Source organism: Onthophagus taurus, chromosome 7 (assembly GCF_036711975.1).
Source record: "Onthophagus taurus isolate NC chromosome 7, IU_Otau_3.0, whole genome shotgun sequence".
Taxonomy (NCBI): Eukaryota; Metazoa; Arthropoda; class Insecta; order Coleoptera; family Scarabaeidae; genus Onthophagus; species Onthophagus taurus.
In genome coordinates, this window is record NC_091972.1 from 38,234,642 (window position 1) to 38,249,219 (window position 14,578).

The 14,578-nt window shown below is 30.0% G+C and overlaps 2 protein-coding genes and 1 long non-coding RNA gene across 3 annotated transcripts; 1 reads left to right on the top strand and 2 right to left on the bottom strand.

Annotated features, from left to right (window-relative positions):
- Positions 1–5,671: 5,671 nt before the first annotated feature.
- Positions 5,672–6,659, bottom strand: LOC111423044 (annexin A11-like). The gene is made up of 2 exons (XM_023056298.2): positions 6,507–6,659; positions 5,672–6,447 (listed from the first exon to the last, which is right to left on the bottom strand). Exons 1-2 carry the CDS (start codon positions 6,517–6,519, stop codon positions 5,750–5,752), a joined length of 711 nt encoding a protein of 236 aa, XP_022912066.2. The 5' UTR covers positions 6,520–6,659; the 3' UTR covers positions 5,672–5,749.
- A 566-nt stretch (positions 6,660–7,225) lies between these two features.
- On the top strand, positions 7,226–14,471 carry LOC111423046 (ras-related protein RabJ-like). The gene is made up of 4 exons (XM_023056299.2): positions 7,226–7,384; positions 13,383–13,510; positions 13,564–13,848; positions 13,897–14,471. Exons 1-4 carry the CDS (start codon positions 7,330–7,332, stop codon positions 14,116–14,118), a joined length of 690 nt encoding a protein of 229 aa, XP_022912067.1. The 5' UTR covers positions 7,226–7,329; the 3' UTR covers positions 14,119–14,471.
- LOC111423047 (uncharacterized) lies at positions 12,447–13,088 on the bottom strand. The gene is made up of 2 exons (XR_002707405.2): positions 12,847–13,088; positions 12,447–12,795 (listed from the first exon to the last, which is right to left on the bottom strand). It is a non-coding gene; the product is annotated as an uncharacterized lncRNA (long non-coding RNA).
- Positions 14,472–14,578: the final 107 nt, after the last annotated feature.

Consider the following 14,578-nt stretch of genomic DNA (forward strand, 5'->3'; position numbering starts at 1 on the left):
AACATTTTGTTTATGTTGGATGTAGAACTCAAGTATAACCTCTTGGACTTTGCCCTATTGTAATGGCTTTCATAACCTCTTCTCTTTACATCAGCATTTTACTTTTCTACCGATTTCCACCTTTTTTTTTGCTCTGAAGTCCGTGCCAGCATTAATATTTTTTGTAATCCATTAGATTCTACGATAGGGCACTTCCAGAAGTTTTTCAAAAGAAGTTCTGCAGACCGAGAACGCTTGTCTGTTTGTACAGGTCTACAAGATTAGAAACATTAAACAAACTAGTGTATAGGCATAACAAGATAATTTCTTACTTTGTATCTTATTTGAAAGTGGTGAACTTTTTTTGGTGTTTATTAATATTTGTTTTGGAATATCATTACATTACAATTTCTTGTTGTTGGGATGTATACACTTTTTGTCAATCCACCTTTTTAAGTGTTTTGGTTCGTACCTTAAATGAAATCCACAATCAAAACGTACAGAAAGGGGTTAGCAGTAAGATTTACCTTAATTACCTTGGTTTCTTCTTGTCTAACAGGCATAATAGGCTGTTAGAAATCTACTTACCTATTCTTTGACTAACAAGATTGTATCTGTCTTTGCATTTTTGTTGTTTTTCTGCTTCGTTTGGTGTTGGAATTAAGTTTTTTGGCAGTTTCTTTATAGATATTTATCAATAATGAGGTCGAATGTTATCTAAGCAGTTTTGGACAGCCAGAAAATAGTGAATTTCGAGTCAAAGAGAGCTACAAAGAGAACAGACGGAGCTAGAAGATGATACAATAAATTCTTCCGCTCACCCTGACTTAGATGCAGATCCGCCTTCAGTATATGAAAAGAAGCCTTTAGTGAATAATTACATCTACAACCCTTGAAACATATTATAGACAGTAACAAATATGGACATTGTCCAAAACGCTTTCAGGTTTGAAGGAAACACTGAGTATCTTCTTCATAAGTATGTTCTTGTGAATGAGTCAAATAAGTATGCTTTTCAAAAGAACCCCAACTTTACAGAACGTGTTACTGTCTTGGAATTACGTAAGTTTTTTGTGATTCTTAGTTTTACTAGACTTTACCATTATCCTAATATCAGGTCATACTGGTCAAATAATGTAGAATTTGACCAAATAGCACAAACCCTGAATCAGAACAGAACTGGATGAGCAAATCTGTGCCACAAAAATGTTAAGCATTTATTAAAGCAATTGTTACCTCACAAGTTGTACACAAATTGTTTGCTTTGAGGTTTACTCAGGACCTGAGAAAACTGAACGTTTACTTGGCGAATCAGACCTAGAAACAGTATCAAATAAAGTTATTCGATTGTTACAACTACTACTAAAACATTTAAATCATGTAATTTATTTTGACATCTTTTTTGGCAATATTCCTTTGCTACCTCATTTAACCAAAGAACGCATTTATTGTTTTGGCACTGTACAGAAAACCTTGGAAAGTCTTGCAAGTGACCAGAGAAAAAGCAAATGGTGAAGTATAACTTACCCAAAGGAAGATACCATGAATATGTTGAAAAATATTGAATTCTTTGCAACAAGTTGAAGAGACAATAAGCAAGTTTTATTGCTTTAAACTTCAATTTGAGATAAAAGTAATAATTTTCAAAATACAATAACCATGATTTTTTGAATTTTATTTCAGTGATTCACCTAAACATCATTACTCTAATTTTTTGCACAAACACCTCCTGAACAAGTATGGGCATGGCTATTTATTAAAATCAATTTTTATATGAATTTTTCTTGTACATAAACAAAGTTTGATCTTTTAAAAGCTTTCTCTACAAGATCTTTTACATTATCCACTCCATTTTTTTTTTCGTATTCCTGTTTGCGATTCTATAAAAGTTGTTAAAGAAGCTTAGGGTAGAGTTACGAAAAGAGGGGGTTGTTCTCCTTTTGTCATTGTTATTCAGGTCGAGGTGTTCGCGGAGTGCTGTTTTCCGCGCGGCTACTCACGCTCGCTGATTGGACGCGAAGGACTCCGGGATACAATTACCAATCAACGTCCTCGTCTCGAATGGCGAGCGAAGAGTTTCGAAACGCTCCGGAGACGACGACGGGAGCTCTTCCCCCTTGTCGAGAAGGGACCCGAAAACGCAACGAATGAAGGAAATATACGAAAATCGTTGTCGAAGAGAGCTCGGAAATCGAGCCCGCGTGATGATATCCGATTAGGGAAATTTTATTTCGATCCGTCTTCGGATCGCGTATCTTTCCGATACGAGGGATAAAAGAATGGATGAGATGGATGAGTGAATTTCAAAACGAGGTATTGGAATATTTTTTGTTATTTGGATTTTTTCATCATCGTTTTATAAATGGACAGAAGAAATAGTATTTATGAATACCAAAACCTGTGTGTGAGCTAAAATGAAAGCTTACTACTATTTCACTATCTCTTACTACTATCACTTCGAACCAGTTTCTGAAGAAGGTTGCAACATGGCATCCGAAACGTCAAACCTTTTATTAAAAGACGCACGGCAAAACCCGAAAGTTTCTAGTGTTAGTTCTACTTTTAGTTTAACTTACTACTATTTATTAGAATACACTAGATCATAAGAAACGTGGTGTAAAACTCGAAAATTTAGATTAATATGACTGTTAGAATAAAGTGGATGAAATTTAAAAAATCATTGAAACTTTAGTTACCAAAATTGAGAGATGAGTATTTGCTTAATTGAAAGCTTGAAATCTTTTCTTTATAACGATCTATACCAACCTAAATTTATGTATTTGAACAATTCAGATGCACTGCACCAAAATAGAAACAACAAATGTTCGTGCTATTTCGCTCTTGGTAAAAAATTGTGGATATTCAAAGAATCACCGAAGCTTTAATTATCAAAGCTAAAAGAACTTTATAACGATGTATACCAACCGACACTTATTTGAGCAAGTTAGATGAACTACCCCAAAATAGAATAAACTGATGTTCCTGCTATTTCAGTGTTGGTAAAAAGTTGTGGAAATTTTAAAAATCGCTGAAGCTTTAATTATCAAAACTGAGACATATACGATGAAATGAAAGCTTCAAATCTCTTCTTTATATCGAAGATTGCTTTATAGTAGTGGTGGAACGGATATCCGACAATTATCCGGTATCCGACCTGTCCGGCAATTTTTTAAATCCGGCCGGATACCGGATAATTACCAAACATCCGACTTTGGCCCGGATATTTTTAATTTTTGAGAAAACAATATTTGAAGTTGTGATAAAATCTTCGATGTTGCAATTTTCATCGATAATTTAAAAATTCGCTATAAAATTAATCTCTTGAAGGATCCTTGTGGAAATATCACTAATTATTTGTTAAAGTATCGTCTTTTTAATGAAACAAGCCATTTTGCATAATCACTTTTAGTTCTTGAGAAATAAATTTTTGAAATATTCGACAATTTTTTCATTTTTTGCAATTTCCGCCGATTAAGCTTTAAAAATTCGTATAAAATCCATTTCAGTAAGAACATTTCCCAATGTGTTAATAAAAGTGCACTCTTTCCGATGAACCAACCCGTCATGAAAAATAACTTTTAGTTTTTGAGAAAACATTGTTTGATGTTTTGATAAAATTTTCGATGTTGCAATTTTCATCGATAACCTTCAAAATTCGCTATAAAATTCATTTCTTGAGGGATCCTTGTGGAAATATCACCAATTATTAACTAAAGTATTCTCCTTTTAATGCAACAAGCCGTTTTAAAAAATCACTTTTAGTTCTTGAGAAATCAATTTTTGAAACGATCGACAATTTCTTCGAATTTATGCAATTTTCGCCGATTAAGATTTAAAAATTCGTATAAAATCCATTTCTCGGAATACGAGTATGAAAATTTCCCAAAGTGATAATAAAAATGTCCTCTTTCCAATGAACCAGCACGTTTTGAAAAATAAGTTTTAGTTTTTGAGAAACAAAAGTTTTTGTGTTTTGATAAAATTTTCGATGTTGCAATTTTCATCGATAATTTTCAAAATTCGCTATAAAATTAATATCTTGAAGCATCCTTGTGAATATATCACCAATTATTAATTAAAGTATCCTCTTTTTAATGCAAAAAGCGGTTTTGAAAAATCACTTTTAGTTTTTTAGAAATAAATTTTTGAAATAACTGACAATTTTTACCGATTATGTTTTAAAAATTCGCATAAAATGCAGTTCTTGAAAAATGAGTATGAAAATTTTCCAAAGTGTTAATAAAAGTGTCATCTTTCCAATGAACCAACACGTTTTGAAAAATAACTTTTAGTTTTTGAGAAAACAATATTAGAAGTTTTGATAAAATTTTCGATTTTGCAATTTTCATCGATAACCTTCAAAATTCGTTATAAAATTCATTTCTTGAAGGATCCTTGTGGAAATACCGCCAATTATTAATTAAAGTATCCTCTTTTTAATGCAAATAGCCGCTTTAAAAGATCACTTTTAGTTCTTGAGAAAACAATACATGAAGTTTTGATAAAATTTTCGATGTTGCAATTTTCAACGATAATTTTCAAAATTCGCTATAAAATTAATTTCTTGAAGGATCATTGTGGAAATATCACCAATTATTAATTAAAGTATCCTTTTTTAATGCAAAAAGCCGTTTTGAAAAATCACTTTTAGTTCTTGAGAAATAAATTTTTGTAATAATTGACAATTTTTTCGAATTTTGCAATTTCCGCCGATTAAGTTTTAAAAATTCGTATAAAATCCATTGCTTGGAATATGAGTATGAAAATTTCCCAACTTGTTAATAAGAGTGTCCTCTTTCCAATGAACCAACCCGTTTTGAAAAATAACTTATAGTTTTTGAGAAAACAATATTTGAAGTTTTGATCAAATTTTCGATGTTGCAATTTTTATCAATAAGTTTCAAAATTCGCTATAAAATTAATTTCTTGAAGGATCCTTGTGAAAATATCACCAGTTATTAATTAAAGTATCCTCTTTTTGTTGCAACTAACCATTTTGAAAAATTACTTTTAGTTCTTGAGAAATAAATGTTCAAAATAATCGACAATTTTTTCGAATTTTGCAATTTCCGCCGATTAAGTTTTAAAAATTCGTATAAAATCCATTTTTTGGAATATGAGTATGAAAATTCCCCAAAGTATTAATAAAAGTGCCCTCTTTCCAATGTTCCAACCCGTTTTGAAAAATAGCTTTTAGTTTTTGAGAAAACAATATTTGAAGTTTCAATAAAATTTTCGATGTTGCAATTTTCATCGATAATTTTCAAAATTTGCTATAAAATTAATTTCTTGCAGGATCCTTGTGGAAATATCACCAATTATTAATTAAAGTATCCTCTTTTTAATGCAACAAGCCGTTTTGAAAAATCACTTTTAGTTCTTGAGAAATAAATTTTTGAAATAATTTCCGAATTTTACAATTTTCGCCGATTAAGTTTTAAAAATTCGTATAAAATCCAATTCTTGAAATATGAGTTTGAAAATTTCCCAAAGTGTTAATAAAAGTGTTCTCTTTCCAATGAACCAACACGTGTTGAAAAATAACTTTTAGTTTATGAGAAAACAACATTTTAAGTTTTGATATAATTTTCGATGTTGCAATTTTTATCGATAACTTTCAAAATTCGTTATAAAATTCATTAACAACATTAAACAATTTAGAAGGAATGATCTAAAATAGAAAACTCTGATGTTTGTGAAATGTCAAAAATACTGAAGCTTTATTTTAACACACTACAAGAAATTTTAAAAATTACATCAACAACACATTTTATTTCTTATGTTTACATGATTTTCCTTTACGTTCCTTCCTATATCTTTTAACCAGCTTCCTACTCACAGAAACTTGACCTGTCATACATGCATTTCTACACTGTTGACAAAACTGATTTAAATGGTGTATCTCAACTTTTCTCCTACACTCTTCTTTCTTGTTCAATTTTTTATGTCCCCTATGGCAAAGTTTCTTGTCACCTTTCGATCGTTTCGCCAAAAGAACCAAAGCCCAAACATCGCGGCAATGATGGTTATGGCAAGGCCATTGTCCTTCTTTGTTTCCTTTCTTATCATCAGAAGACGAAGAACATGATGAAGAGGACGATGAGCTACTTGAAGATGAACTCGAAGATGAATCTTTTCCAGAATGTGGACGACATGGTTTTGTAGGTGGGCATGGGCAAGGTTGAGTTGGTGGACCTGGATGAATTGGGGGTCCTGGGTGAATTGGAGGTCCAGGATGAATTGGTGGACATGGATGAATTGGAGGTCCTGGATAAGTTGGTGGTGGACACGGATGAGGATGAATCGGTGGTGGACAAGGATGAGGATGAATCGGTGGTGGACAAGGATGAGGATGAACTGGAGGTGGACCTGGATGAATCGGTGGACAATGTGGCATTCCAACAGGAGGTCTAAAATCGGGCATTGATGGTACATCACAGTACAAAAACACCGTTCGTGTTTTAGGCCCTATAAAGAAAATAAAATATATTAAACAACAAGACTATAATAATATATTGAATACTTACGTTTCGGACTCATTTTTTATAACAAATTTCTCCTCGACTTTAGAGAGTTGCTTTCACCTCAACGAAACTTACGAAAGTACACTTTAATGACTCCGTTGTAAAAATTTATATAGCAGATCCCACTCGATTGTGACGATAAAGAGAGAAAATTAATACTAAAAGTGGAATAGAATTCGAAGAAAGCATTAAATGTCGTGAAGTCGTTTCGGCAAAGATAACAATTTATTTATACGTTGATAACGATAAATTACCTTTACTTAAAAGAGATTATATTACAAAAGTCCTTGTTGTGTTAGTATCATTTTTTTTATAAACTTAATTCGCGATAATTGTTTTTAAGTAATAAAATCATTATCTTAAATTCTTAGAGAAATTTATTTTTGTTATCGATATTTTTGTTATTTGTTATAGATGTTATTTCGATATTTTATTTTAACTGTTAAAAAATTATTACGTTTCAAATTAATTTATTTAACATGAATATTTAATTACACTAATGATTCACAAAATGATTACACCTAAATTTCATTCCTAGCAGTAAGAATCATCAATTACATAGTAATCTTTACAGCATTCTTTATAAATATTCCAATCGTTATGAATCATAAGCAATTTTTTAGAATGTTTTACTTTACATTAATTTAGGCAACCTATTTAACATTACAGAATTCTTTATAGTTCAAATTCCGCCATCTATTGACTTAAACATCAATTATTAAGTCAACAAGCAATAACGATGCAAATATTGCATCAAATCTAATTCCTATCTGTCAATTAAATATTTTATTATTAATAATAAAGGGTGCAGTTGAACAGGTGCTACATGATTCAAAAAATGCAAGTAATCAATGGGAAATTGGTCGTTTTAGGACATCAAGGTAAAATCGAAATCTTTTTTAAAAACAAATGTTTTTGGGGTTATGTTGTTTTGTTTTTGTTTTGCTCATTACTGGTGTGTTGATTTTTGCTTAAAATTATGATTAATTTTAATTTTAAACAGTTTAAAAATTGAATTCATAAAATTCATCAAATAACTTAGTTTAATTAGAGTATTTAGAGAAATCTAGGTTGTGTTATTTTCCTTGTTCTTTATCACATATTTTTTTGTGTTCAAGGCTGAAACATTTTTATTTTAATTTACCATTCTTATCGTTGTTTTACACGTGTTTAGTTAATAATATTTTTAATTGAACAACTTTGTAATTTTGTTACTATTCAATCATTATTTTTTGTAATGATAAGTGATCATTTTTATTATACATATATATTAATACAAAAAAGTACATTACACTTAGCAATATTTAATAAATATTTCTTTACAAACTAAAATTTATGATAAGATTATAATCAATTAAAAATTATGTTTATTTACTTTATATAGGCAGCTTATGATACACTTTGTTTATTAAGATCGCTAATAATTTATTATATACATAAAAATTGTGTTGGTTTTCTTATTAAATATAACAATAAACAAAATTACTAAATATTTGCTGAAAGATATTAATAATTTACATTACATATAGGCAACCAAATATATACTTTTGCATAATGTGTTGCCTAATTCGACATGTTAGCAGACATACATAGAATACAACTCGGGGTATTCCCCTAAATAGTTGTTTATACGATATATAAATCAAAGACGGTAGTTATAGTTTTAGTTGTTATTCAGTGCTAGATTGTTGTATATTTTTATTGAACTAAAAGTGGAACTAACACTAGCCCTAGAACTACAAACATTCGGGTTTAGACGAACGTCTCTTAAGACGGCTTTAATTGTTATTCAGCGCTGACGTCACGAACGGGCCTTCGAGCTATGCATCTGTTCCCCGGATGTAGCAGTCCTCTTAGATTCTACCGTCCTTGGTATAAATATAAAACCACGTAGACTGAACGCAATATTATGGATAGCTATCCAAATTTGCGTGCATTAAAATTATTCATATAGCGGACTTTTAGCTCTAATGGACACTCCTTTCCCCTATTAATCCTTTATATCGAGGTTTTGCTGTAATGTTATTCTACCAAAAAGATTCAAACTAAGGCAAGTAGAAAAAAAGAATAAATTGATTTTCAATACTATATTTATAACACTTTCAAAACCAAACACAAATCATTTAAATTAATTCATTTTAATAAAAAAACAATTTAATTCCAAACTAATTATGCGTTAATTTAATACAGCGGTGAGTAAGAATAACAGTCATTTGCAGTTTGATATAATCGATAAGGGGAATTCCCTAAATGTCTTTGCTGACTGATGTTGCTAAAAATGAGTTGCGTCAATTATCAGAAATATGCTTTATGATGCAGATTTAAAAGGATAGGATGGTGTGACGTAAACCACTAATTAGCAAAAGGAACCAGAACGTCGGATTAAAATTTGCGAAAGATTGCGAGAATAAAGATTACTGGAACCATATGGATAGCAAAATTTGGGAACGTATCGTTACCAGGAAACTGTGCTGAAAAGTACCTTCATGAAAGAATGGCATAAAACTCCGCCTACTTTTTACAAAACATCTAGTTTTTGCTCAAGTATTTGATCGATACAATAAAATGATTATAAGATATAGTTGTCGATGCACTATATTCATTTTACCTACACATTTGGTTGTACAAATTGGAGTCACTTCATTTGGCTGATCATAAACTTGTGGAGCGATTTGATTGTTGCTCTATGTTAGATGTCGAGCCATCCTTGTCATAGGACGACTATGTTTGTAATCGGGTGCCTGATGTCCAGGAGAGCCAGAGCAAAGTAGCATCATTTCATCGCTTAATAGCGAGAATAATCGAGATTTTTGGTCTTATAGCGTTTGTTTGATGTTGAGAACAGATATTACTCAACAGGATTGCTATATAATATTTAATCAGTGGTAATATTTAATAATTAAGTAACATTGTAAAATAAATTAATAATTGTGTAAAGTACAAATCATTTTAGAATATGTAGAAGAACTAGATGTATTTTACACTGCCAATTTGTTTCGATTCTTATTATTTTTTATACGCACATGGCATCTCCTTGCAGGATATTACTTTTTGTTAACGGAAAATACATTTAGGAAAATGTGGCCAATGATTTGCCTATAATCGATTTGGGTACTCACTTTGCTACGATCTGCCACGTGTCGAGTACTTAGGAAGAGACAAACTATGTAGAATATCTTCTGTGATATATCGAAAATTTACAATCGATTGCTGAATTACGCAACTAAGAATACAGAACATAAGCATTATAAATAGCTACGTAAAGCAGATAAAAGAAATTTTTTTATGTATCTTTGGTAATCCATATTGTGACTTATAAAGGAAAATAAATGAAATTTAGGTATTTAAATAAAATAACTTCTTTCTCGCTATAAAAATTAATGTATTCAGTACCGGTTTCGGCTAATAGGCCATCATCAGCTGAATCTACAATGATATTAAATTGAATAACAAGAAAATATCTTAAAACTTACTGTCAAAAATGAACGAGGAACTTAGACATAAGTTAAAAAACTTTTAAAGCAAAACTAAAATGAAAATCTTTAAATATAAAATTAAAATATACAAAATTATGGACTTACATTAGTGGTGGAACGGATATCCGGCAACTATCCGGTATCTGGCTTATCCAGTTTGAAAAACCTATTACTTAGTACTCCACCATTCACAGGAAGTTGTATTACTTTTAGGTGTTGCACACTGCAGATAATAATCGAGTTCAACCCCAATAGGAATTTTTTCATTGAATACAACTTTATTTATATCTTATATTTATCTCTTGCTGCAGTTTCGTCTAGTTTTCTTCTCTTCGCTTATAATTCATCATCACATTCATTACTAACAGAACTGTCGCTGTTATCACTTTCGATTATTAATTAAAGTATCCTCGTTTTAATGCAAAAAGCCATTTTGAAAAATCACTTTTAGTTCTTGAGAAATAAATTTTTGAAATAATTGACAATTTTTTCGACTGTTGCAATTTCCCACGATTAAGTTTTAAAAATTCGTATAAAATCCATTTCTTGGAATATAAGTATGAAAATTTCCCAAAGTGTTAATAAAAGTGTCCTCTTTCCAATGAAGCAACACGTTTTGAAAAATAACTTTTAGTTTTTGAGAAAACAATATTTGAAGTTTTGATAAAATTTTCGTTGTTGCAATTTTCCTCGGTACTTTTCAAAATTCGCTGTAAAGTTAATTTCTTGAAGGATCCTTGTGGAAATATCACCAATTATTAATTAAAGTATCCTCTTTTTAATGCAACAAACCGTTTTGAAAAATCACTTTTAGTTCTTGAGAAATAAATTTTTGAAATGATCGACAATTTTTTCGAATTTTGCAATTTCCGCCGATTAACTTTTAAAAATTCGTATAAAATCCATTTCTTGGAATATGAGTATGAAAATTTCCCAAAGTGTTAATGAAAGTGTCCTCTTTCCAATGAACCAACACGTTTTGAAAAATAACTTTTAGTTTTTGAGAAAACAATATTTAAAGTTTTGATAAAATTTTCGATGTTGCAATTTTCATCGATAATTTTCAAAATTCGCTGTAAAGTTAATTTTTTGAAGGATCCTTGTGGAAATATCACCAATTATTAATTAAAGTATCCTCTTTTTAATGCAACAAGCCGTTTTGAAAAATCGCTTTTAGTTTTTGAGAAATAAATTTTTGAAATGATCGAAAATTTTTTCGAATTTTGCAGTTTTCGCCGATTAAGTTTTAAAAATTCGTATAAAATCCATTTCTTGGAATATGAGTATAAAAATTTCCCAAAGTGTTAATAAGAGTGTCCTCTTTCCAATGAATCAACACGTTTTGAAAAATAACTTTTAGTTTTTGAGAAAATAATATTTAAAGTTTTGATAAAATTTTCGATGTTGCAATTTTCATCGATAACTTTCAAAATTCGCTATAAAATTCATTTCTTAAAGGATCCTTGTGGAAATATCACCAATTATTAATTAAAGTGTCCTCCTTTAAGAGTTGCTTCGTGAGTTAAATCAGCATCAAAAAAGTTCATTTTATATCTTGGATCCAAATAAGTTGACATATCTTATTTGCTTTCTTATTAATTTCATTTTTATTCAAATATCGCAATAATGTGGCAATGTAAGGTATCACTTCAGAAATGCACCAGAAGTTATAACCATAATGGCCGGATAGATATGCTGGATAACCGGATAGCCGGTCGAGGGGATACCGAATCTGACTTATCGCAAAATCACTAACTTACTTGATAAAATAACAAGAAAACACACTACAAAGACGAATTATGTAACAAAACGGGAATAAAAGAGATGGAGCGAGATCATCGAAGAAAGGTGAGCAGTGGTTTGCTCTGGAGTTCAATCTGATCATTTATAATATTTATTTTTGGGTGCGTCTCTTAAGATGGAAACTCAGAGTTATCATAAGGACATCACCTTTTCCAAGCAAAACTTTTCATTTGCAAAACTACCCAATTCCTATACTATTAAGCTATGTTGCATTTTATGTGGGACAGTGCAGGTGCATAGTAGTTTCTTAACTATGGTTGCATTCATATATTGCGAGTTATATGAAATTCCCGGTATAATCTTGCAATATCTCTTACTCCCTCTCCATTTCGTTAACTTTTCTCTTTACTTCTTGTTTATTTCTTATCTCTTTCTGTTTAAAAACGATGTGCAATGTTTGCAACTTCGGGTTTATGTGTATCTTAACTGACGCATAACCTTTAGGAATGAATAAAATGACGCATAATTGAACCAGACTTATTGAAAAACAACTACATTTCTTACATACCAATGATTACAACTTTACGACATAGCAAAAATATGTCACTGTTCACTATCAATGCATGAGCTATTTAAGCTTGAAATAAAGCTGACACATCTTACCATAAATCATCTATATCTTTTAAGGCGTTTTAAGAAATCTTCTTATAATAATACACTTAAATATTTTTTATAAAACTATATTTCATTGAAATAATAATTAATTAATACATAATTACGACACCCAACCAAGCGAAAGTACTCCAATAAAGCGGAGTTCTGAGATAAAGTAAAACGAAAAGTAAAGCCATTGCAAATCCTCTTAAATAAAGATTTTCTAACTTCCTAATTAATCCAACAACAACGACGGCCATACAACTTAAAATGATGAAGAAATCGTTGAGATATTTCAAGTTCTTTTCTAACCCATTGATGTGGTAAGAAGCAGCCGCACCAATTGCAGCGAGAACTATATGTTTAAAGGTGAAAATCCAGTGAATAGTCCTGACAATGAGATCTTTAATCGCCATGATCTAAAATTAATAAAATAAAGTATAAATAATAAAATAAATAAATAAACTTACGTCGTATAAATTTGTTGTAATAAAGAAATCAACGTGGTTTTGAGGTAAAATGTAGAGTGATCTTTTAAGAGATAAATTTTGAAGAGGTCTGATAAAAATTGTTTAACTTGCGTCTATTTACGTCAAATTTTATCGCGATAACCGATATAGAAAACCAATAAGAATTATACACATTTAGAGATCGTTGGGGTGATAATACAAATATAAATTATAGGTCAACAAGTTTTTTGATGATTTTGAGGTAATAAAATAATTATTAAGTTATAAATTATTTTTTTGTTTTAAAAACATCATCAGATTTAATTCAAAATGTTAGTGATTGTTTTATTTTGTTTTCATTATCACACAAAGAAATTCTATTTTTAACACGAACAAATGCATAAATTTTTATTATCAAGTATTAAGGTATCAAAAAACATCAATTGCACCGTTATAAATGAATAAAAATTTGTTTTACCAAAAAAATGAACACGTATCCCAAAAATTGTTTTTTATTTTATGTTATGATTAAAAATGGAAATTGTTGTTATTAATAGGTGTTGGTAAAACATCAACAATTCTAAGATACGTTGAGAAAATTTTTAGTACAGAAACTCCATCAACCGTAGGAGCCTCATTTTTTACATCACGAATCGATGTTGAAGGAATAACAGTTAAATTGCAGGTAATTTTAATTTTAAACACACCGCGAAGATGTACTTAAAAAATTATGAATAGGTTTGGGATACTGCAGGTCAAGAACGCTTCAAATCCATGACACCTTTATTTTATCGTAACGCCAATGGGGCATTATTAGTTTTCGATATAACCCAACGAGACACATTCGATCATATGAAAGTTTGGGTCACCGAATTAAAGAGAAACATCGATGAACCAATTTTTATTTACGTCGTTGGTAATAAAATCGATTTAGATAATAGGGAAGTTAGTTACGAGGAGGCATTACAATATTCTCATTCGATTGATGCTAAGTATTTCGAGTGTTCAGCCAAAGAAGATAAGGTAATTCTTATAAATTAAATTTATTAAATGTAATTAAAATATTTTTAGGGTATAGAACAAATATTTTTAAGTTTAGCCAGAGATATTATTATGAAATCAACGAACAATGACGCTTATAAATCATTAGAAAAATTCGAATCGATGGATGAAAATGTTTTGTTAGCTTCTGCCAGCGATCAAAATGCCACCGACGTTGGACATACAGAAATTGTAGGTGCTAGTATCAATTCAATAGCTCACGGTGATATCGTAGCTAAAAGATGTTGTTGAGTTATTTAATTAGAAAGTTAAAGGATTACAAAAAAAATAATTTTTCAACGAGATGTTTATCGCATAGGTCAAAGTAAAAAATGGTAATTAACAGAAATTTTATAGCAATAATATTAAAAAAATAAATGCTGTGATGTTTTTATCTTTGAGTCATAAATGTGATAAGTCAAGAAAATCTCGAATATCTGTCACAAGTCTTTATTAATAACCAACTTATTAATTTTTACTACTTCTTATTTTTCTTTATGAAAATTTTGTGACCAAAAGAATTTTTGTAAATATATATAATTAAGTAAATATATTTTTTACTTAAATAAACATCGAAAATTTAAATAAAAAATGTTTTAATTTTTCTCCTTCTTTCATTCTCTATATAAATAAAATTCCTGTTTATTATAATTTGTTATATTATAATAAGTGGTTTTGCAAACTATATGCCTAATAAGTCTGTTAAGTATGG